General features: G+C 37.9%; 2 protein-coding genes across 3 annotated transcripts; both read left to right on the top strand.

The window, feature by feature from the left end:
* Positions 1-237: 237 nt before the first annotated feature.
* odr4 (odr-4 GPCR localization factor homolog) lies at positions 238-7,180 on the top strand. The gene is made up of 14 exons (XM_067474502.1): positions 238-378; positions 705-877; positions 1,484-1,591; positions 2,087-2,179; positions 2,406-2,512; positions 2,587-2,623; positions 3,740-3,883; positions 3,961-4,056; positions 4,347-4,394; positions 4,705-4,824; positions 5,521-5,632; positions 6,107-6,310; positions 6,624-6,677; positions 7,073-7,180. Exons 2-14 carry the CDS (start codon positions 779-781, stop codon positions 7,141-7,143), a joined length of 1,293 nt encoding a protein of 430 aa, XP_067330603.1. The 5' UTR covers positions 238-378; positions 705-778; the 3' UTR covers positions 7,144-7,180.
* A 608-nt stretch (positions 7,181-7,788) lies between these two features.
* On the top strand, positions 7,789-24,981 carry dpydb (dihydropyrimidine dehydrogenase b). Of its 2 annotated transcripts, XM_067474500.1 has the most exons (25): positions 7,797-8,115; positions 11,571-11,681; positions 11,773-11,855; positions 13,904-13,991; positions 14,186-14,347; positions 14,964-15,160; positions 15,707-15,788; positions 16,393-16,480; positions 16,680-16,787; positions 17,167-17,336; positions 17,416-17,626; positions 18,506-18,690; positions 19,047-19,262; positions 20,126-20,290; positions 20,370-20,438; positions 20,531-20,614; positions 20,708-20,828; positions 20,917-21,036; positions 21,251-21,393; positions 22,172-22,226; positions 22,622-22,743; positions 22,833-22,982; positions 23,195-23,257; positions 23,762-23,839; positions 23,959-24,981. In XM_067474500.1, the coding sequence occupies exons 1-25, from the start codon at positions 8,086-8,088 to the stop codon at positions 24,121-24,123; spliced, it is 3,066 nt and encodes a 1,021-aa protein (XP_067330601.1). In that variant the 5' UTR covers positions 7,797-8,085; the 3' UTR covers positions 24,124-24,981. The 2 variants fall into 2 exon arrangements, 1 of the variants encoding a protein (XP_067330601.1); XR_010910600.1 differs by lacking the exons at positions 15,707-15,788; positions 17,167-17,336; positions 17,416-17,626; ... (12 more) ...; positions 23,762-23,839; positions 23,959-24,981 and having other exon boundaries at positions 7,789-8,115.

Below are 24,981 nucleotides of genomic sequence, written 5' to 3'. Positions count from 1 at the left end.
TCGAGATGTAGCCTTAGTGTTAAAAATGTTAAACTCTATGTACAATAATTTAGTCTGTTGCTTTTAGAGAGCAATTTTGCGATAATTTTGCAAGTTGCGATAATTGTGTCTGAAATTAAATCCAAGTTCAAATGGCCTCTAGTATGTTTATTTTGAAGGCGAGGCATTAAAAATCTTCCGTTAGATGTAATGGGGTTAACTTGACTAGAGTTGACCTCAGTACGACAAAGACGTGCGACGGAAATACGTCACTGCACCGAGCACTGTGGTAAAATTGTGTTTCTCACCTGTGCTGACGAGATACAGCCAGCTGTCAAAATTAAAAACAGGCCGTCTGGCGTCTGGTTCATACTTTAACCACTGCGTTGCTGCTTGCAGGTATTCCATCATCTGGTCTTTTAGGTTCAGTTAGTAATAGCTTGTTTAAATCGCAACTTTGACCACGTGACGTTAGTTAAATGTTGGAAACCAATGTCGGCTGGCTAAAGCAGAGCATACAGCCTTAACTATGCCGACGTTAACGAGAAAGTTAAGGTTTACCACATGTAACTGCTTGTTGCTTTTAAAAATTAACCAGCTGTTTTTTTGTAGATTAAATGCAACTTGAAGTTTTTGTAAACTCTTCACTAATACAACCCTGCTCCGTCCACATCTCATATTTCATATCTCATATCTCATATCTCATATCTCATTTCTCATTTCAGACATAGTGCTAAAGAAAACCACTGGCTGCACTGCTTTAACCTCAGCACTACACTCCACACTCTCTGTATGTGGTATGGGTCGTGGCTATATAGTAGATGATGCTGTGGAGGGCTATCTGTCTAAGCTATGTGAACAACAAGCTGGGACAGTCACAGGACTGCTTATCGGACAGGTAAGCTTACAACTCCAGACCTGATATACATTTACAGTAACAGCCTGTCATCAATGGACACAGCACAAACACTAGGGAATAGCCACTCCACACACTACAAAAACACTCTCTGTCTAGGATTTATGTTGGTTTGAATACACTGATCAGGCATAACATTATGGCCACCTGTGCAATTTAATGCAATCCAGTAAAGCGGCTCTGCCATCAATTCCAGTATTACAAGGTTACAATTGATCAGTTTATAGGTTAAAGCTGTCAGAAAGGTGATAATTCTATTATGTTTGTTATTGAGGTCAAAGTGGGTAGTGGAGTCCTAGTGCACTATACAAAGGTGCAGGTGATTCTAATGTTCGGCCACTTCATTTATTTTAAATAGGGGGGCTACCCACTTTGACCTTAATAATTAATACATAAGAGTATTATCACCTTTCTTACAAGTGCAACCTTAAAAAGTAATTGTAACCTGGTAAAAGTAGAATTCATGACAGAGCCACTGTATTGGCTTGCATTAAATTGCACAGTCTGTCATGTTATGCCTGATCAGTCTATCTAGTCTATCTTGGACAGAAAGTGTCATGTCCTAAGTTTTCTGACTAAAAATTTCAGAGCTCAGCCCAGAGGGATTTTGTCATCATGGCACCTCGGACGCCACAAAGAGATGAATCAACTGGACCTTCTCTAGATAAGGAGTGGGTTACTGAGCATGCCCGACAGGTGGGTTAACGGGAGAGGCTTCTTACCCAATGCATGTTTATGTGTTTTTTGTGTGTGTGAATGTACTACATGGTGATCTTGAAAGCAGAGGGCTTTATTACGCAGTGGGAAATGATTTACTTCATCTCAGTAGTTGTGGAGTGTTTAGTGCTGCCGCTAGAAGGTTTGTGCCCCAGCCAGCTGTGGCCTTTATGTATGGAGTTTGCATCTTCTGCCTGTGCTTGCTTTGGTTTCCTCCAGGTACTCCGGTTTCCTCCCACAGTCAAAAGACATGCATGTTAGGTTATGTGGTGACATTAAAAAATGCCAGAAGTTGTGAATGTTAGTGTGAATTGTTGTTTTTCTGTGTATGTCTCTCTGTGTTGTGCAACCAGCCTCTCACCCTATCACAGCTGGGATAGGTTCCACCACATCCTGCGACCCAAATAGGCTTAGTAGTTACAGAAAATGGATGGACTTAAGTGTACATGTGCTACTAATTTAATCTGTTTTTAGGTGTCCAGGATGCTCCCTGGAGGCCTGTCTGTACTGGGAGTTTTCATTATCACTGATAATGATTCCAAGGACACACTAACCACACTCAGACAGGTAAGATTTCTTTTGGCCACCAGGGGGCAGGAATACATTCTAATTAACAGATAAGAAGCTACCAAAAATGCCTTACTTAAAAAGCTGTTATCATTAATGATTAAGCCAAACATTACCACGAAATATTTGGTTATGTGCATTTTCTAGGGTGTATTTTATCTGTGTGTGTGTGCACGTGTGTTTCTGTTCGATTGTGTCTGTGCGTGTGTAAACTATGTACGTGCAGCTGGTTTTTGCAGTGGAGAACTTGATCTCCTCCGAACAACTGTGGACCCCAGAAGATGATGACATCACAGAGTGTGTCACATTGCATGTCAATGCCAAAACCAGAAAGTATCCTTTTGTCTTCTTGCTAAATCCAGTAGCTATGTAATACTATGTGTTTATTCTTTAACCCCGCATAACAGAACCATCTGCAGAACATTTGACATCAAAGACCCTAAGGTTAGCTCACATCCAAAACAACAGCTTTCATTTACAGTTATTACTTCTAACACAGTGCAAGTTCTCAAACACAGTTCAGAATGAGTTAGAACTGATGGGGTTTGTAAATGATCTACCAGTGGTTAAAAGAAAAGTAATTTGAGTTAATAAATACTCAACAGTTTTACAGACGCACTCAAATGGTCCAAAGTGAGACAAGCTTCTGCTGTAGCCAGTTGAATCCTTTCGGACATGATATAAATCAGTGAATGGCCCTTTATGACCCAACTTTTTGTACTGTTTAACTTCTCTTTGGAGTTTACAGAGCTCTTGTGTTTGAATCTGAATAATAGAGCTTACATTAGAGTCCCAGTCCCATTTTTAATTTTAGCATGTTAGTTACATTAACAAAGTGTGGGTGAGATAATGCTGTAAACTGCAAGGGTTCAAAAGTAAGTAACCAAGTACACATGTTTTTTGGGCAGCTGTGTAAAGGCACATTAGTAAAGGCACAAAAGAGTGCACACATTTCTCACAGTTTACCTAGTATTGTTGTTTATATTGAGATGGAGTTGTCTGTCAGTATGGAGAATAAAAATATAAAAGAAGACAGCTAAGTTAGTGAGCATCCACAACCAGCAAGAACTAATGATGGCTGCAGTGAAGTCCACGCAGAGCATACCCAGGGTAAATCAGAAGGTATCAGCTCATTTCTGCCAGTTGAAGACTTGAGGCAGTCGTTAACCCCAAGAAATTTTCTACGAAATACTAAATATGTAAAGTTGACCTCATGTATCTCCCAAGTTATTTTTGAAATCCTAACTTTTGGCCGCTATGTGTTAAAGGGCTGCATTGATTTAAACCTGCTCAAATTAAAGCTGGGACTTGTTATTTTAATGTAGAATAAGTTTATTTATTTTGCATTGAATATGCAGAATTACAGGATCCATATAACACAAAATGTGTATCCTTGTGACCAAACTGGGGTGCATGAAATGAATTGAGATGATGTTACATTTACATTTAGTTATTTAGCAGATGCTTTTATCCAAAGCGACTTACAAGTGAGGTACAAGGCATTAGATTTAGCTTCAGTGTTATCAATGTTATCAATCATATTACTGTTGGCTGTTTCAGAGCATGGCAAAGCCTGCAGACTGGAAGTACCAGTCAGGTGTGTGTTCCTCCTGCACCACAGTGTCATGCTCTCTAAATGTGGACTTATTGGTTCCACTGCCAGACAACAAAACCATTACAGGAACCATGCATACATGTATTAAGGTAAGTTCACACAACCACACACTCTCACATTTTTTGAAATATCAGTGGAACTGTTCTCACGCTTTTCTATATTTCAGGAGGGACTGAAAGCATGGGCATACCAGATTAAGAGTGGAGTTTGTCTGATTGATGGAAAAAACATGCAAGCGGAAACAGAGCTAACAACAGGACAGGTTGTACAAATCTAACCAATACTGAAAAAAACAGCACAGAATAAAATTATAAAATATTTTCTGAGACAATTGATCAGTATGGGCTCTGATCTTCCCTGGGCTATTAGTGTTACACATTTTGCCAACACAGACTGTTTATAAAAATTAATAATATAGATTCATATTGTATAATATTAAAATAATTAGGAAAAGCACTGTAAATGTATATTAATGACTCTGATTGTCTTGATTGTAAGAAAGGTGGGAGTTTAATTTTACTTACTTATTTTTACTGTATCTAAACTCTGTAGAAAAGGAATGTAAGACAGATGTACACCGCTCAGCTGCTTATCACATCGGTAAGAAAAATACCTTTATACATCATAACATAATAACAACTACACCTTACAGTAGAGAATAGATTTGTTGTCTACCACTTGTTAAAATATATTTGTATTTGTGGTAAATATCCAAATTGTTCCTACGTCAGTATTTTACACATGAAATGAGTTTAAGAGTGTTATGTATTTATTATATCTTTGTATCTCCGTTGTGCGCCTTCATTGGTTTGTGACTTTTTGGATTCGGTAAAATAAGTGATCATTGGTGAAATAAGTTGTCCATGTGTTGTTCATGATGGTAATATAAGAGGTTTTTTCTCTGTGTTAGGATAAGCAGAGGCAAACAGATGTGGTCCAGTCGTGTGGAGGCAGTGTTTTAGTCAGAGGAGCAATCTACAGCAGAACGTATCTACTCACTAACAAGCCAAAGGCAAAGCTAACTGAGAAGGTAATGCATTAATACAGGGGCAGTTTGCTGCCTCATTTTTAAAGCAAAGTCTGCCCAAAATCTGACTGAAAGTAGAACAGAGTTCCCCACGCAAGACTAGGTAGCTTTCCACCACAGATTTGTATTCTATCAAACAGTTCTCAATGTGTACCCCCACAGTGTCATTGCATCAACACGAACACACACTAAAAAAAGGGGGAAAATTACTTTAGTCTTAATAGTCGTAATAGTTTAGTCTTGCTTAAATATGTGGATTTACATTTACATTTAGTCATTTAGCAGACGCTTTTATCTAAAGCGACTTACAAGTGAGGTACAAGGCAAGCAAAAATCTAAGTCAAGGAGAAAACATCAAAGCATGGGGATACATAGTGGAATGGGCATTCCACTAACTGGGTTTAAGTGCATGTAAACTTGTTCCTGAGTAAGTAACGGTTACTTAGAGTAAGTGCATGTAAACACATTTCACTGCAGCAATCACCTTTTTTATGATAAAAATATTTATCTTAAAAGCCTTTTTTGCACCTTGCAATAGCGGTCCTTGCTTTGCTTTGTAAGCATGCTGATGCTCCCCGGGTCACAATCAGTTGAGAACCCCTCCATTAATACATCAGACACATGCCAAATGTGTGAAATTTGCCAAACAAATGAAAGGTGAGTCTAACATTTAGTGATGAAATCTTTATCTTTGGACAGTTGCTGAAGAGGGATGTGGTTTCTACGGTGGCTACAAGGGTTCAAATGCTTCTGGAGGAGCTGCTGACATCAGAAGAGGAAAGCAAGGCCAGAAGAGACAAACTTCAGACAGGTACACACACAAGTTTGCACATGAGGCAAGAATAACTGCAGTATGTGTACAATTTAGGCAGTCCATTAAATCAACGTACAACAGTACAGGGTGAACTATAAACAACTACAATAATGCAACTTCAGTGTTTAGTGATCGGAGTTTAATCAGAATGATTTTAATATAAATGGGACCCTGTCTTTACTGGAAGTTTTCATTCTCAATGATAGTGTGTTCAGGTCAATGTGTAAAAAATTTCACAGCGAGCAACTTAAGAGATTGTTGGGATATCAATGGAAATGTAATTTACTATTTTCCTCTAATTCCAACGCCTGTCGTCAGCAACTACTGTTCAGCAAAATGTACAGCCTAACTTGGGATAACTGCAGTAATAATACACAAGAAATATTTAAATTCCAGCCATCTCACCGTTATGTTCATACACATGGTATGCTCAGCTGTTTGTCTTAGTGCACCTCTGCATCCCTCCATTAGAACAATTTTGCCTCCCTCGTCGTGTCTTTTGTCCTGCAAAAGCAACTGGGCTGGTGTGTGTATGTGACTACCAGTTCAGTGATGAGGATCTCTCTGAGGTGGCTGACAGGCTGAAGGAGATGCTGGACATTGATGCAGCTGAGGAAGACTTGGACACCAGACAGGAACTGGCTGCAGAAATCTTAGACAGTGATTTTACAGAAGGTATGAAAAAGTATCTCTGTTTGCAAAACAAAAAGCTCAAAGTCATTGCCATGTTTATTTATTAGCACATCATTCACAGAGTTTTGCATTGAAAAAGAGCACTGCTGTACATTAGCAATCTGTACATGCAACAACAAGAATTCAAGTCTACCTAAAACTGAAATATAAATAAATTACCCTAAACAAGTGTTTCCCATCTGATGTAAAGTGCAGGCTGGTGGTATGGAAAGACATTCCCTGATTTCCATTCGTAACAGAATTTCATCCCAATTACCAGCTTTGAGTTACTGAACTCTTACTTTGTGTTTTTCAGAGCCCTCTGTCAAACCTGTTGAAGTGTTGGAACCCAAGAGAAACAACTTTATTGGTAAAAAATATTTTACTGTGGAAAGAGCTACAAACATTTTCTGCTGCATGTTTCAGTACTACCTGGATTCTCACGACATCAGCGACCGGCCAGAAAGACAAACCCCCAGCTTTCCCAGAGTGCTCACTAAATTAAGACACACTTACATAGAAGTAGTAAATCAATTGATTGAGATTTGGGCCGCTTTTGCATGTGGTCCTTGATCTAACACATCCAATCTCTATGCAACCGCTGTCGGAATGGTCATCTTGAAAATCATGTAGGTTGTTCAGAGTAGCACAGAGTTTATTAAAAAAGGGAGGGGGCAGGGGGTAAAATTACACTTATAACAGTAGTTTGTGTGTGTACACATTTGCACAGGCACTGTCCTAAATCTTTTCTTCTGTGTTGTTTAGGTGCCGTCATAGCTACTGCTGTCGCCTTACTTGCTGCTGCAGCCTCAACGCTCTATCTCAGTGACATCTGACACAAACACACAAATAAAATATTATGTTTTTAACATTTCTGTTAGGTGTCTGTTGGTTGTATACGTAAAAAAAGAAAGAACATTTTGAAAATCTGTGGTTAACAACATCCACTCTAGTTATAGTTCAAAAGTTGCACTGCACTCACACAGCCAGTCATTCTGAACACACCAAAGGGAAGGAAGTACAGAATATGAGGAACAAGTCGAGTGATTAAGGAAAGAAAGAATGAGAGAAAAAAAATGGAAAGAAGTCATTTCACTAAGCTACAATTTTTTATTTGATTGTATGTTATTCATTTCCATCTAGGGTCCACCTACCTTTCCCCAAAGCCAAAAGCTCTTGTCATCCAATATAAACGTTTCTGAATATTGCTACTGCTCCATTGCCACTGTTTGTCACCTCCACGCGTTGGGTGCATGCAGCTTGCCCCAGGATAACCTAGTGACTGCACTGGTAATAGATAGTGGCTGTCCCCTGATCAGTCCCTTGAAACTGTTGCTTATTTTTATGACTGAGGCAAAAACACACGTGCATTAGATAAACTGTACTGTTAAAGTAAGCGCTTCACCCCAACCCCCTCCCAAGAGGTGGAGTTTGAACCTGACGGCAGTTACTGTTAAAGTTCCCTGGCAGTTCAAGTTCAACGCACACAGAAACGTGACCGAAGCTGTCCGCTGCTGCTGGATTTTGACCCTCAGAGAGGGAAAGCAACTCTGTCAGTCTATCTTATCAACAGCTTACCGGGTCAAAAAGCATTGATCGGTGGGTTTTTATTTCTGTTATTGAGAGGAGTGGGCTGATAAGAGCGATCCGTCCTCTGATATTCTCTCCAGGGAGCAGAGTAGTCCCGGACAGTGCTTCGGACCTCTAATCCACAATCCTAGGGGAACCTCCACAAAAACTTCAGAAAACATTTGTTTCCTAAATCTGACAGAGACATTATGTTGAGTATAGATCTTCCAGACATTGAGGTAATTGTTTTTATTTATTTATACAAGTTATTGTTTTTGGCCAACTTGTTTTGTTTTTTTGTGCATAGAATAGTTCGGGCGTTGCTAACGACGTTCACAAATTTGTGAGTATTAGCACTCAGTACGTCTCCGGGAGCCTTCCCCACACCCAGCGGCCTGCACAGCAGCGGACTCTCCGACGACCGTTGCACGCGAAAGGAGCCGTGTGTAGCGATCAGCGCTAAGCTAATAGACCAGCTCCGTTTTGGTGGGGGACGAGTAGCATTACACGTTACTCAGGGAGAGTACTGTATACTCTTATTACTAAAGTACTATTACCTAACTTAGGAATAAGCATTAAGGGGAGTGGGTTGCTTTACTCGTTCTATTATTATAAATTAATTCAGCTACGCGATCTAATACAATTCTGGCTTTTTTTTAGTAAACATTATTTGGACCGTTTCTTCCGGGTCTTAATTTCTATAACTGATCTTTAAGTGAGCAGATTTATCACCTAAATTATTTAAAATAATATATTAAACCTTGGGATTTTTAAAGTTTCCACATTTAATACAGTTTAAATCAGTTATTACAAAAACATGAATTATTATTATGCAGAGGTGGCAACTAAGAGCATTTACTGAAGTACAGTAAATTACAGTAGGACTACAGTTAAGTATCAGTTTCTGTTACTTTTACTTGTTTTGTCCTTTTCACTCTACTTAGTGTTTGCAGATGGAGATTTGATTCTTATATTTAAGTAGAAAAAGTAAAATATTTTTTATCAACATTAAAATCAGTTCCACCTTTACCCTCAAATCCTATCAAATTTAATATTGTTTGAATAATCGTTGTTTCTAAGTGGAGTACTTGTACCTGAACTTAAACTTTCAAGTGAACTTTGTACTTGACCTTTGAAGTGAATTTTAAAACATGTACTTAGTACTTTACGTTTAGTAAAGAATTTTAAGTGGTACATCTACTTGTAGTGGAGTATTTGTTTGGCAAATATTTTTACTTGCTAATTCTAGATTTTCTGCAAATGTATTGTTACAGTTCTAACCTACATCTACTGTGATCTCCACATCAAATAAACTAAACATATAAAGTAAATAATAAACTATGCAAAAATGACAATGTTCAATATAGCAGCATCAAACTGTTCCAACAGTGAAACATTGTAAGATTATCTTTAGGGCAGATTGGCCATATAAAACACTATGGGATTGTTCCAATTTCTTTTCTCTGCTATTATCCACCTTGTTTTAAAGGAGTTTCTTTGTTGCTGCAATGTACAGATCCTGCCATCATCTTGACAAGTTGTTGGTTAAATGGCATCTTATTCTCCCACCCACTCAGAAAGGCTGTGGCTTTTTGGTAAAGGTCTCCTCAGTATAGGATTAAGGGATAGGATTAGGCATAGGATTAATTTAGCTGTAGCATCTGCTCAGGGATCTCTTCCTGTCATTGTTCTTCTTCAAAGACCTTCCAAGCAGCAAACATTTATGACTCCAATTGTTGTGCCCCTGCTCTCTTGTGTTCCTCCTGGTCTCCAGATGATGGAGCCTACTAGCTGCTGCAATGCCTCATCAACAGTTCTCTTTTCACCTAAGTCCAGCTTTTTTCCTTCTTTGGTCCAGTATGGTGGTTTTTAAAAGTATAGTGTAGGATTCCATTCTGTGGATGTTTCTATCTATGGAGGCTGCATGTAATTTCTCTTCATATCTATTCCTGGTAATGATCTTTGCATCTTTGACTGAGATAAATTCAAAATAATGACATCACCATCTCAATCCTCCATTCTACATTTAGCTTTTTGGGTAGTAGACAACACAAGCCCACAAGCACATATTGTGAGACATCATTATACATTATATCAAATAGTTTTTACGTAATGAAGTGCAGTGTTACTTGGATTAATAAATTTAGTAACGTTACAATTTAGAAACCGTAATCACTTACACTATTCAATACTGAAAATTATAATAATAGTGCATTACCAACTCTGGACATCAGAGATCACTGCACTTAGCCATGTTTCTGTAAATATCTAAGTGCTTCTCTTAAACTCTATGTAACATTGAATTACAGCATTTTGTAATCAAAATATTGAGAGTTTTCTGACTGCAGGTTATAGTTAACATTATTATATTTTAACCGTGTCTTTACGAACATCGATAGAGGTCATGTCTGGTTGTAAAGTGGGTCTTTGTGTTACACAACAATTTGATGAAAAAAGTGTCTGACTCTGAGGTCTGAAATACTACATATTCACATGTCCTTCAAAAGTCATTTACAACTCCTTATACTGTTCTCTACTGCATATAGCAAAATAGTGTTCAGTGTTTGAAAGGATAAAATAATCATAGAAAACTCCTAGAGTACGTGTATTTGAGTTGTAATTAACATCCCTCTATCATCCATATATAAAATTAGATCTAGATCTAGGAGTTTTTCAGTTAAGATGGTTTCATGTAGCCTTGGATGATGTTCCTCCAGATGATTTCATTTTAATCAGATAGATAGACAGAGCAGAAGGATTTTTAATATAGTTTGTATGATTGTACTCCCCAAATTAAAACTATAGTATAGTCTAATATAACTACACATATATTGAGATAATTTTTTAAATAGAAAACAGAAAACTAGATTCAAGATTATACAGTATGTTGTGCCACACATACACATGGATAGAATATTTCTTCATTTCCGCTATTATGTAATGTATGTATGTATTCGACAGGTCACATAGCCTCAGTGCACTGACCCTGTAATTATTTGATCACCTTGACCCCAAGCATTCAAACATGCAAACTTCCTAGAATGTTCTATAGTTTCAGGGGGTTTGCCACCAGGTGCACTGTTGAAATTTTTAACTGTATGTTGATCCATATTTGATATTGTAATGTCAAATTTGTCAATGAGTGTCAAGACGTTTTTTCAAGGTTTGATGCTTGTGGTCACATTTATCCATATGAAGAATTCTTTGAAGTCCATTTACCTTTAAAGAAAAACATCATAGGTTTACCGTGATCCAAGTAATGACAGAATTGGCATATAATGCTAAGACAATGTGGAGTAATCAGAGGAGCAAAGCACGATATTTTAAATCATAGTAACCACAAGAACATCCTGTAAGAATAAATCTTGTTATCTCAAATTCAAAATTATCATTATTACCAAAGTATTGGACAGGTCTAAGGTCACAACTTTTCAGACACTGTCGTAACTGTGGTCTGTGGTAACTAAATCACATTTATCTTTTAATTTGCCATCTTGATTTTGTACCATGCTAATGCTGTTAGTAAACCTGTTTTTTTTTTAATTTCCGTCCTTCAGAGAAAAGTCACGTTCTTAACACAGTCAAAACGTGATCATAAACAGTTATATTTGCGTCTGTCAGAGTTAAATAATCTACAGTAAGATCCCTGACTCCTTTATTTATGTGTTAATGTATTTTACTTCATTTCTTGTAGAGCATCCTGGCTCTGAATCCCAGAGTGAAAACACATGCTCAGATCATTTCCACGGCTGACAAGAAGAAGGAAAAGAAACACTGGAAGAGAAACTCTGAAAGGAACTGTGATGTAAGAAATGTCACACACACAAAAATACTCACTGCTTGACTTGGGGTGCAAATCAATGATTCGATTTTTCCTCCACCCTTCTTTCTTTCAGTCTTGTGTAAAGTTAGAGAACAACTTTGATGATATCAAGCATACAACACTGAGCGAGCGTGGAGCTCTGCGTGAAGCACTGAGGTGAGAATGGATGACTTGCATATGTTTAGATTCAAACTGACTTGTGGAGCTGACTTGGAATTGAAATTACATTTATACATATATTTACATTTACATTTTTACATGAGGTACAAGGCAAGTAAAAATCTAAGTCAAGAAGAAAACATTAAAGCAAAGTGCTGTAAGAAATGTTTATGTTTCATGAGATGTAACTGCAAGTAAGAACAAATAGATTTTTTTGTTAAGATTTAAATGCACTGGACGTCGCAGAAGAGTTTTGCTGACTGTGCAGTCTTTTGTAGCCCATTCCACCATCGTATGACCAATGAGCTTTTTACTTGGGATCTTTTTTGTGGTGATGGGACCACCAGATGCTGGTTGTTGGCAGAGCACAGTGGGTGGGAGGGATTGTACATCTGGATGAGGGAGTTCAGGTTGGGAGGCGCTGCCACACAGTAAGCAAGAGCCACAGCTTTGAACGTGATGCAGACAGCTACAGAAAGCCAGTGATGAGAGATCTAATGAGTGGTGTGACATGGGTCTCATTTGGCTGATTAAAAATGAGATGTGCTGCTGGATTTTAGATCGTCTAGGGGGGTTTGATTAAGCATGTTGGTAGCCCTGTCAACAGGGCATTGCAGAAATGTTGAAAATGGTAAACATTACACATGGTAAACACAAGCATGTTGTCATTAAAACTTTAGCATTCAGTACAAAGCACTCCTGAAATGGAGACTGACATTTCTGGGTCACTTCATTTTCAAACCCCTAGAGTATTTGTAGGATTTAAACTTTTTTGCTTTTAGCAGACTACTAATACTATTCATTGCCTTTATACTTGTGCTCAGAAGTATTCATTCCTTATTGCAAATTGGGTGTATTGGCAAAATTTTCAAACCTTCAGTTAGCAAAGAATAAATCAAGGCAAATTTAAATGTTACAAGTGGTTCTTCCAAAGTCAACACAAAACTACTGCAGTCTCAAAATTATTGAAGCCTTTCATGACAAGTGTCTTCAGTACTTAGTGGAGCACCGCTTTGCTGCAAATGTGATGCATACACTAACACCAGCTTCTGGCAGCTTTCCTAAGGAATCTGAGCCAATTTCTTATTGGCACTGGCCTTCAGTTCCCTTATATTTTTGGGTTTGCATGCTAAAACTGCCTTCTTCAAGTCCCCGCAGAGATTTCTTATGGGATTCAGGTGACGGTGACAGCAGCTCTAGCATCTTCCAGGACTTCTGTAACCAAGCCTTGCTAGACTTTGAGGTACATTTGATACTCAAATCCATCTTAGCCTTCCACATATGCCAGAGTGCCGAGTAAAACCTTAGTGCATATTGTCACCAAGTTTTGCTGCAGATGCTTTGCAGTAACTGGGGGTTTTTCTCCAACTGCCTCTTCAAAAATCTGGTTGCACCCGTTAATAGCTTCTTTTTTCTGTCACATGCAGGTTGGTGTAGCCACCTTTAACTTTGAACTTTTGAGTGTGTGTCCAATAATGTCTATATCAACATTTCACTATCTTTTTTGTAATATTCTCTTTTTTTGAAAGGCAATAATCCTTTAACTTGTGTGACAAATATTTTCATTGTATATTTCTAACATGCAGTTACACATTCAACAAACTTCTAGCTGGTTCGGGTATTTGTTGTGCTCTAGCTCAGGCACACCACATGCTTGAGACAAAACCTAATTCAATGCAAACAAATGTAAATGTGTGTTCTTATGAGCAATTTTATTCAGAGAATTGAATCATTTTGAGCTGCAATAGTCATATAAAGTTGCATTTTGTGTTAACTTTGGAGGAACCACTTTTAATTTTAGTTGTTTTAAGCTGTTTGAATTGTTCTTGTTCGATTTCATTGTAAAGTGTTTAAAGGTTTGGAAATTTTGCCAAAACTGTAGATGTAATTTGCAGTAGGGGGTTGAATAGTTGTAGTTGCATTTTGAACAATGTTGGACGTTGTTGATGTTACATTATGTTTATCATTAATTTAGCTTGGACTACTCTAATTTTCATCTCAATACGTTGCATGAGCTGTCAAATTAAAACAAAATCTTTGTTTAGATGTCTAAAGTGTGCTGATGCTCCATGTCAGAAAAGCTGCCCGACTAACCTGGAAATCAAGTCCTTCATTACAAGTGTCTCTAATAAGGTACTTTAAAACACACACCCAATTTAATGTATGCACCCATACCACATATTAAGTGGTAGTTTTATGGCTTAGAATTATGCTTCAGAAGAAAAATTAAAAGAAACGATAATAAATATGCTATTCATGATACATAAAGTAAACAGATTACTAAAGTCATTGAATATGTGAAATATGTGTGTGTATATATGTACTAGAACTACTATGGGGCAGCACGGGCCATCCTATCTGACAATCCGCTAGGTTTGACCTGTGGAATGGTTTGTCCAACATCAGACCTGTGTGTAGGAGGTTGCAACCTGTATGCTACTGAGGAAGGACCTATTAACATCGGAGGGTTACAGCAGTTTGCTACTGAGGTACAATATTAAAGCTTTTGTCTTCATAAAACATATAATTAGCAGTTTCTTTGTGGTGTGTTTAAACAAAGGTCTGAACTATTACCTATTGCTGCAGCTTTTTCCTGTTTTGACCTTGGGGGCTTACTGTTGGAAAGGTATGAGTTGGTGGTTGTAAAACTGCTAATGTATACAAGGTGCAGTGCACTGGGACCTTGTGCTAGTAGTTGGGTCAGGAGCAGTGCATGGTTTATGAAATAAAAATGATAATATCACACAACACAGTGCTAGAATAGCATGCCAAAGACACTGAGCTGGCTAATCTGACACGAAATGAAGGACATTAGCATACTCACTCAAAAACAAAAGCTAAAGCCATGTTGCACAGAAGAAAGTTTTACATAAAGCAGATCAACCTGTGTAGGGAGCAAGAACAGAACACATAAAAAAACTAAAGAGTTAAATTGTCTTATTCTACCTTCTTCTCAAACCTGCATCAAAGTTGATGGAACTCTGAAGTGAAATGGTTTACGAAAGACATATAAAATTTGGTTGGGCATAACCTCCAACAGCACCACCCTATGTGATATGTTGTTTGGGCAGGTTGTAATTTCAGATTTGTGTGTTGTCTTTACAGGTGTTCAGTAAGATGGGCATTGCTCAGATAAGGAATCCCGAACTTCCACCAGCCAATGAGATGCCGGAGTCTTATCATAGCCCTATTGCTCTGATTGGCTGTGGCCCTGCATCCATCAGCTGTGCTTCTTTCTTGGCCCGGCTTGGATATGATAATATCACTATATTTGAAAAACAGAAGTACATCGGGGGGCTGAGGTAACATATCATCATTTTAATACGCAATATCCTACCATATTATAGACTATAAGGTATGATATTAGATTATTTTGAATAATATAATGTCATCTTGTATAAATGAAATTATTCAATTAAATATATTGCATTGTGGGACTTTTAAAAGCTAATAAGCTAAAAGTGCTTAAAACATAATTTTAAAAGGTTTAAGATACTTTAATAACTGGCCACAATTAAAACTACTATCCTCAATAAAAACAAAAATAAACTCACTAGTTACTTAGCAACTAAGTTATTTTTGAAACACTAAATCATTTGGAAATTGATGTTAATGAGGAGGTGCTGGATTAATGCAGGTTCAATATGGCACGGACTCCAATAAGAGAGAGAGGGAGATTTCTAGGCAGCATTGATGAATTTAAAGGATGAATGCCAAAACCTATTTGATGAATTAGCACAGTACAAAATCAAGAATGCAAAATAAGAGATATTGTTTATACAATTTAACAGGGTAACATAAATAAAAAATAAAATGTGGATCTCAGTAATATATGCTCCTTCATACAGCACATCAGAAATCCCCCAGTTCCGGCTTCCTTATGAGGTTGTTCAATTTGAAATAGACCTGATGAAGGACCTGGGAGTGAAGGTATGGACATTAGCATTTGATATTCTTCTGGTACTTGCTTTGCCGTTGACTGGGGGGCCTGCTGTACTGTCAAAGTACTGAACTCTCAGCTGTGTTTAAATCTATTTAAAATTTTGAATCTTTTGTCTGGGTATCAAGCAGGATTGAAACTGTTCCCAGAGTTATGTCACACTGGACCATAAAATCATATTAGCAGGGATAAGCCCTCCCCTGTCCATAGCTACTCTGATGGTGTACAGAGCGGTTCAAAGCATATGTAACCTTTTTCTGGGCTGTTTGTAAAGATGGATTTAGAGATTTCTAAACAATATTGTCTGACTAAACTATCCAATATAGATTAAGAGACACTGGTTAGACATAGAAATTTGTGAAAAAGGGCCATAACACTATAATAATCTTTATGGAAATAGTGGAGTACGTGATGCCATAATTGTTAATTATAATTGTTAATAAAAGCTCTAATGCCTTCTGTTGTGTAGACTTTTATTTATCTTTGTCATTAAGAGTCACAAAAATTATATTTTTTTATTTAATATTGGCTTTTTATTTTGAAAATAAAAAGTAAAATAAAAGGTTTAAAAAACCTGTTTCTGTATGTGTACAGGTGGTGTGTGAGAAGGGTCTAGGAGTTAATGGAATGACTCTGACATCCCTGAAACAGGAAGGATTTAAGGCTGTCTTCATTGGGATTGGTGAGTGCCATAGACAGAAACTACAGAAACTACCTTTTTACTTTCTTTAGATTCATGGATGTGTATTATAAAGTGTATCCAGTTAACTGTACATGAACCCCAGTTGGGTTGTGTCTGTTCAAAATACTAAAATACATACTTTGTTAGTGTCCTTCATGTGTTTTTTTTTTTTTTTTTTGGCATGGATGTATGACTCCAGGTCTCCCTCAGGCCAACAGAGCTCATATCTTTCAGGGTTTAACCACAGATCAAGGATTCTTCACATCTAAAGACTTCCTGCCCATGGTGGCCTCAGCAAGCAAAAAAGGTACAAGGCAAAAAAAAGAAAACTTAAATCACACAACCCCTTAGAGAGCCAGTAAGGCTGAATGTTTTGATTTTTTTTGTAGCATTCAGCAATGATCTCTGACAAAGTTAAATTACCAACATGTGATGTGCTGGTGTTTCATGGATAAACCCTAAATCTTATTAACAGGCCAATAACTTTCTAAAGTGACATATCTATTAAAGGACCCAAATGTAGCTATGGAGATTGGACAATTTTAAAAATGACATTTCTGGAAATGCATGCAATATATATGTTTTAGTTGTGTTAATGAGAAAATCCAACAAAGAGTGAAGGTGGTCAAAAGTAATCTCATATTACTGTGTATGTCTTTCTGTCTTCTATGTCTTACTATATTCAGGCATGTGTCAGTGTCGCTCTTCCCTACCGAACTTAAGAGGGGTAGTGATAGTTTTGGGGGCAGGTGACACTGCATTTGACTGTGCAACCTCAGCTCTTCGCTGTGGAGCCAAGCGAGTGTATGTCTGCTTTAGGAAGGGATTTACAAACATCAGGGCAGTTCCTGAAGAGGTATGGCTGTGGCATGGACGGATAGACATGTGTGGATAAATGGAGAATGCTAAATACGACTGTGTTTTTCTTCTCTCAGATGGAGTTGGCAAAGGAAGAGCAATGTGAGTTCCTGCCATTCTTGTCTCCTCGCGAGGTCATCATGAAGAACGGACGGGTTGCTGGGTTAAATTTTTGTCGTACTGAGCAGACGGAGGAAGGCGATTGGCTGGAGGATGAGGACCAGGTTGTAAGACTGAAGGCCGACTACATCATCAGCGCCTTTGGTTCCATGCTGAATGACCCACTAGGTGAGCTGAACATTGTGTTTTTTTGATTTGCTTTTAACAAAATCATAAAGTGACAAATGAGGGAGTGAAAGGCATAGTGTCTTTGGTAGTTAAAGTGTCAACCCTAATGATAGGCCAGGGGAACTATGGTTTAAGGTTGTTCCTCCATCTGTCTCATCAAGAATGAGACAGATGGAGACAGATGAGATTATTGTAATATCTCAGATACACCCTGAGGAAATTTCTTGAAATTTTGCAGAACCATCCACTGGGATTCAAGAATGAACTCATTAGGTTTTGGTGGTCATAGATTAGGGTCAGTATGATCTCCCATCCATCTCATTGATGTGAATGTTAAATGTCAGTACTGCCTCGAAGGACTTTCTGGAAAAATCATCCATTTGGACTAATGGATTAACTACCTAACATACGAGTCTGAAAAGACATGCATGTGAACCGCAACTGTTTGTCTAGACATGCAATTGTGAGACTGTATCATCATTGTTCGTCCAAGAAAGTATGTCATAAATGTGACAAATTCTTAGTCTGACAGACTATAGAGAATGTGAAATTACATTACGATGTGTTAACTGTTGCGGCTCGTGGGTGACATCTTGTAAGTTATGTTGTCTGTTAACTTGTGTCTGCTACCAGTGGTTGGAATAGGTTATCTTTATGTCTTTTGTTTAGCTAAAAGTTGTTACAGTTGTTATAATTTAACAGAGATGGGAGGAGATGATGAGGAAGAAAAGAGACCCTACCTGAAGAAATGAACTCTTTCAGTTGCTAGTGAACAGCAGTTCTGGGATAACCATGACCTGGATGACTGAGAATCTGCACAAAAATTGTCAATGACTGATGAACACATGAATGGCACTGACATTTATTATTTATTTTTAGTGACTGAGGCCATGGCTTCTGTGAAGATGACCCGCTGGGGTCCTCCAGAGGTGAACACAGACACCATGCAGACCAGTGAGCCCTGGGTGTTTGCAGGAGGAGACGTTGCTGGTTTGGCAAACACCACAGTTGAATCAGTTAACGATGGCAAACAGGCCTCATGGCATATTCACAGATACATAAAGGTAAATTGGACAAGGTTGGCCAAGGCATTCTCTGCTTTTAAGATTCTCACATCATTTCTTTAAACCTAAGGCTCTGCTTTGGTTCAAATGGCAGCACTCATTTGTACTTCATTCTTCTAAAGTTCATGTTTTGTAAAAAGTAAAAGGTAGTTATCAGAAGACTTTTTAATAGAATGACCTACCAAAATATTCTCTAGAACAAATTTTCTTCTTGACTAGTTTATTTGTCACACTGGTTAAGGCTGGGATGCTTCAGAGCAGACAGATTTTAAACTTTCTATCTGACCTTACTGCAATAAATGAAGTATTAGTTATGTTAAAATATCTGACCGCACTCACTGTCTTCTCTTCTGTAGTCCCTGTATGGAGAGATAGTAAACCCAGTCCCGAAGCTGCCACTGTTCTACAGTACTATAGATCAGGTGGACATCAGCGTTGAGGTTTGTGGGATAAAATTTCCTAACCCATTCGGCCTGGCATCAGCCCCTCCCACTACCAGCACGGCCATGATCAGACGAGCGTTTGAACAAGGATGGGGCTTTGCTCTGACTAAGACATTTTCACTGGATAAGGTATATGCACACAAACACACTGCAGTCACATAAATTGGATATGCACAAAAAATTGTTTTTGTTTTTTTTTTAAACCAAAAGTATATTTTAAAAAAGATCTGTTGCAGCCAGCACTCAGTGAAGTGAGTGGGAGGGATTGTCCAGGATTGAGATGACAATCCCTCCCACCCACTCCACAGCAGGTTGGCTGCAGAGAGGAGCACTTTCAATCAGAGACTGATCACAGTCAAGTGCTCCACAGAACACCACAGGAGGTCCTTTCTCCCAGTGGCCCCTAAACTGTTCAACTCATCACCCTTCTGTAAAAAGGAGGGGGACTAAATCGTCAAAATGGACAAATAGTATTGTTTTTATGTCATTTCTTACTTTTATTTTATTTACCATCACTAGTCAGCCACCTGGTTTCTAAAGTCACACAGTTAGTGAAATGGAGAACACCTGGGTGTAGTAAATGTGTTTTAAGGATTGTTGTATAAATACAACTCTATCTGGAAAGTATAGTTACTGATGAATCGATGTCCTGCCAAAGACTATGCAACAAAGACAAAATAACACGCCAGTCTACCGAGTGAAAAGATTATTAAAAAGCAGATATCAGGAGATGGATACAAGAACATTTCCTGGTCGTCAACTAACATTTAGAGATTTCATTAATAAATCTCGTATTTCTGCCTACAGCAGGCTATACTAAAAAAACAAGCGACCGTGCAAGAAGGAGACTAGTGAGGGAGGCCACCAAAACACATACAGCTCCTATACAAGCTTCATTGAATGACAATATAATATCTTTTAAAAAATTAAAATGTAACTCTGGGACAGGATTGGCAATGTCATATGATCTGAATGAACCTGTTTCTCTGCAGGACCTGGTCACCAATGTGTCTCCTCGCATTGTGCGTGGCACAACCTCTGGTCATTTGTATGGTCCAGGTCAAGGCTCTTTCCTCAACATTGAGCTCATCAGTGAGAAGACGGCAGCCTACTGGTGTCAGTCTGTCACTGAGCTGAAGAAGGACTTCCCCAACAATGTAAGTATCCATCACATATCTTGTGGAGGTCTAGAAGAGGTTGCATTTCATAACAAACCTGTCCGTTTCTCTCTGTCAGGTGGTCATCTCCAGTATAATGTGTGGTTACAACAAGGAAGACTGGACGGAACTTGCCAAAATGGCAGAGGCGAGAAAAATCACAATATAATAACATACAGTAATTTGTAATACATACAGAGTGTGCATGGTGTAATGTGGAAGAACTAAATTTTTGTTTAGAAATCCAGAGCAGATGCACTGGAGCTGAACCTCTCTTGTCCTCATGGGATGGGAGAGAGAGGCATGGGACTGGCCTGTGGGCAGGTATACATACACACATACAGACACACAAACACTCCTAAATACAGAAAACTGAACAGTTTGATCATGTATTTTTATATGGGTGTTTGTCATTAGGACCCGGTGCTTGTACGTAACATCTGTCGTTGGGTGCGCGAAGCTATTTCCATTCCGTTCTTCGCCAAACTGACACCAAACGTCACTGATATTGTTGACATCGCCAAGGCTGCTTATGAAGGTAAACCCACTTCATTTTACACAATCCATTTCAATAATAAATGTAACATTTGTATCTAAAAATGTCTTTTGTTACTTTTGTTTAATAGGCGGAGCAGATGGAGTCACAGCCACCAACACTGTCTCGGGTTTGATGGGACTGAAAGCAGATGGGTCCCCCTGGCCAAGTGTTGGAACAGGCAGACGCACCACGTACGGAGGGGTATCCGGTAAGGTCACACACAAACATAGAATCCCCTGTGACTGCAAACTAATCAGCTGCAAACAACTAGGTGGTATTAATGTTGTGGCTGATTACTGAATGGATGAATAATTAGAGTAACAAATGATGTACACACTGATCTTGCTGCTAGTGAGGCACTCCTACCAAGCACTGACTGATTTGTGCAGGTGCAGGTGCTGACAGATCTTTGATGTGTGCAGGTAACGCCATCAGACCCATCACTCTCAGAGCAGTGTCGGCCATCGCCAAAGCAATTCCTGGTTTTCCTATTCTGGCCACAGGTGGTATTGACTCAGCAGAGAGTGGACTACAGTTCCTCCATGCTGGGGCCTCGGTGTTACAGGTTATTATTTTGTTAGTATTAATACTGATACGGGTGAGACTGCTGTAATGTGATGATACTACCTTGGCCTTTAAATAAAAATTAGATATCTGTCAGTCAGCATCAAGATGATGCAGTTATAATGAAGCATTAAGGCAAGCCTTACTGTGCATGTTACTATGAACTATGACTTTTCACATTTTACTTTAATGTAGTTAATTTTTGAAATAGCTTTTATGTAATTCAATCTGTTGATTATTGTAACTTTCATTATTTTGTATATAATATTTACTATTTATCTGTTGTTATCTATCTATTCTTTCTAGAATTTAGAATATAAAATAACTGCATAGAAATACCCTCAAAACTAAAGACATTTTTTTTCCAGGTCTGCTGCTAAAAATAACAATCACTACTGAAACACAATTATGCAGAAAATCAAAGATATGCACATGTGAACCATGTAATAAAAACATCTAATTTTCATGTACACAACCCAAACTAAGACAGATGAGGCATCAGGTGTGATCAAATGAACACTTATTTAGATTTTCACAAGAGAACAAATTTTGTTATCTCAGTATAACCAATTTTTTACTTTAATAAAATATTATTTCAATCGTGACCTTTTTGGCTTGCAAAAGAAATTGTTTTCAATATTCTTTCATTTGATTCAAAGATACTGTGGGTAACAAAAGTACAATAAATAAACATGCATGTGTGTTTGTCTTAATAAAATCTACATGATTTGGTTTTAACTATGCTTTTAAGGATGCACATATGTGTCTTATTACCACAGGTGGGCAGTGCAGTACAGAACCAGGATTTCACATTGATTGAGGATTACTGTGTGGGTATGTAACTTTCTTGCTAATAAAACATCAGGGAGCATATTTTAAGAAAATTTCTAATAAATACAAAATATTTTACTCCTCCAACACTGCAGGTATTCCGTTTAAACAATAAAATACATTGATCCAGAATTGACATGTATTATTTGTAGTTTTTGAACACTACTTCCATTACTTACCTCACTTCACTTTTCAATACTTTTTTAGTAAAATAAAAATATGCAATGCTACTGGCTCGCCTGAGTGATTTTATAATTTTACCTTTCTATCCCGGTCTAAAGAGTCACATATCCACACCTTCGACCCTCCTAAACTACCACCAACCTTAAATGTTCCACTACATTTAGATGCTACTGCTTTAAGATACAGACAATATATGTTAATATCATTATGTTCAGGTCTGAAAGCCTTGTTGTACCTGAAAAGCCTGGAGCTGAAGGACTGGGACGGTCAGTCTCCCCCAACAGAGAGACACCAGAAAGGAAAACCAGTTCCCACACTGGAAAACATAGTTGGAAAGGTATTACTACTGACTACAAACAATCATGTTATTAAAAATATAGTGACTAATCAGCTCAGCTATTGTATTTTGTATATGTGTGTGCATAGAGCCTCCCTAGTTTTGGGCCGTACCTCCAGCAGAAGAAACAAGCCATCATAGAGTATAAGAAACAGCTGAAAGACACTTGTAAATCTGATGTGATGGAAACCAACATCACTCGAGTCAGCACGCCCAAAAAACCTGTTCCTGCTGTGAAGGTGTGGCACACACACACACACACACACACACACACACACACACACACACACACACACACACACACACACACACACACACACACACACACACACACACACACACACACACACACTCCCTGTTCATCAACATATATTTTACTTTGTACTGTGTAATACATTTGTAACAAAATGAATCTTTTTTGCTGTGTGCATGGTGATGGGTGTCTTTAAAGGATGTGATAGCAAGAGCACTCCGCCATATTGGAGCATACCAGAATCTCAACAATATGGAACAGGTACACAGTAATTTTCTTGCACTTATTTTCGGCATTGTATTTTATAAGGATGATACAGATGCATCTGATGTGAGGCTTTTGTCTTTAATATGAATATAAAACTGTGGGTCAAGTGATTTTCTTTTTTTAAGAACTGACTTCTTTTGATCTTTTCATAAAAATATGCTCCATAAGTTTTATATCATACCAAGTCTAAACAACACACAGCCAGTGACTGCTTAGGCATGTTGGTCAGTTTTGGTGTCAAAATTAGCCTAAATGTGAACATTATCAACCCAGTTTAAGAAAATCAGTACAAATATTCTTGGAGAATTGCAGTGAATTTCCATAAAGTGAAGAAAAGTAGTAAGAAAAGACCTGCCAAACTCTGTGTAACTGAGTGTTTCTGTATATTGGTTAGAGACAAAGTCTGGTAAAAACAGACATTTGTGTAAAAGCTCACAGGTTATCATTCAAAAATAAAATGAATGTAAACTGACTATAATTATGACCCTCTGTCCTCAGGTCCAGGCTCTGATAGATGAAGAGATGTGTATCAACTGTGGCAAATGTTACATGACCTGCAATGACTCTGGATACCAGGTATGTCAGTTTGTCTGTCACATAATGTACAGTAAACATAATGGTTTCTGTCCTTTGCCATTTTTCTCCTCCTCTGTTGAAAAGACTTACCATACATTCATTGCTTATTGTCTCCCCAGGCCATAACATTTGATCCAGAAACCCACCTTCCCTCTGTGAATGACTGCTGTACAGGCTGCACCCTGTGCCTCAGTGTCTGTCCAATCATAGACTGCATCAAAATGGTTGCCAGGACAACACCTTATAAGCCCAAGAGGGGTGTACCCATTAGTCCTATCTGCTAATCAGGGTAAAGTCTGCCACTAATAAATCTGTCAGGATAAGATCAAAAGCGGTAGAGGTCAGCAAATATTATAATATTAATATTCTTGATGGAGAAATGGTAAATTGTATGCTCTTCTTTAGTGCTTTTGTACCTTACTGGACAAAGTGCATTGCAATGTTGCTTTATAATTGCACACCAGTGGTGGAGTGTGCGAGTTTATGTGAAATGTAGTCCTAATTTTGATATGAAGATACATCCATCAGTAGCCCTTGGACACATGATTACTGATGTCTCCTGGGTTCATCAGAAGCCAGGGAGGGAAAATATGGGCAATGTAGTCTTAATTTAAAAAATACTAGCAACAATAATACCAACAATTTAACTGTGGTTCTGACACTAATTGTATAATTAATTGCAGATTCTGCTTTGTTTTTATCCATTAGTAGGCACTTGTTTTTAATGTGATAGTATTTCAAATCAAATGAACATTTACTGTAAATGTTTTCATGTAAACAGAAATGTATCTAAGATAAAAATATAGTCTATGATATAAATAAAGATTTTATATTTTTAAGAGAAATATGAAAAACAAAGGAAATCAAACAAATATTCTCCAGTCAATTTCTAAACACATTTTAACACTAAATAACATTCTGGATTAATAAGTGTAGCATTAGGACTCAAATTAGTTTAAAATTTAAAATATTTAAAATAAAATATACAATACAAAATATTTGCATAAGGTAAACCAGTCTAAGTAAAAATTGAATCATCCCTTAGTTTCTTGTTTTCCTTCAATGGAGTACTGTATGAAAACAATGGACAGATTTCAATAAACTGTGTGTGTGTGTGTATATGCATGTGCATTTACAGACCA

The sequence above is a fragment of the Channa argus genome, chromosome 14 (genome assembly GCF_033026475.1).
Source record: "Channa argus isolate prfri chromosome 14, Channa argus male v1.0, whole genome shotgun sequence".
In the NCBI taxonomy this organism is placed as follows: domain Eukaryota; kingdom Metazoa; phylum Chordata; class Actinopteri; order Anabantiformes; family Channidae; genus Channa; species Channa argus.
The sequence above is the reverse complement of the archived record's forward strand: the minus strand, read 5'-3'. Positions and strand labels throughout refer to the sequence as shown.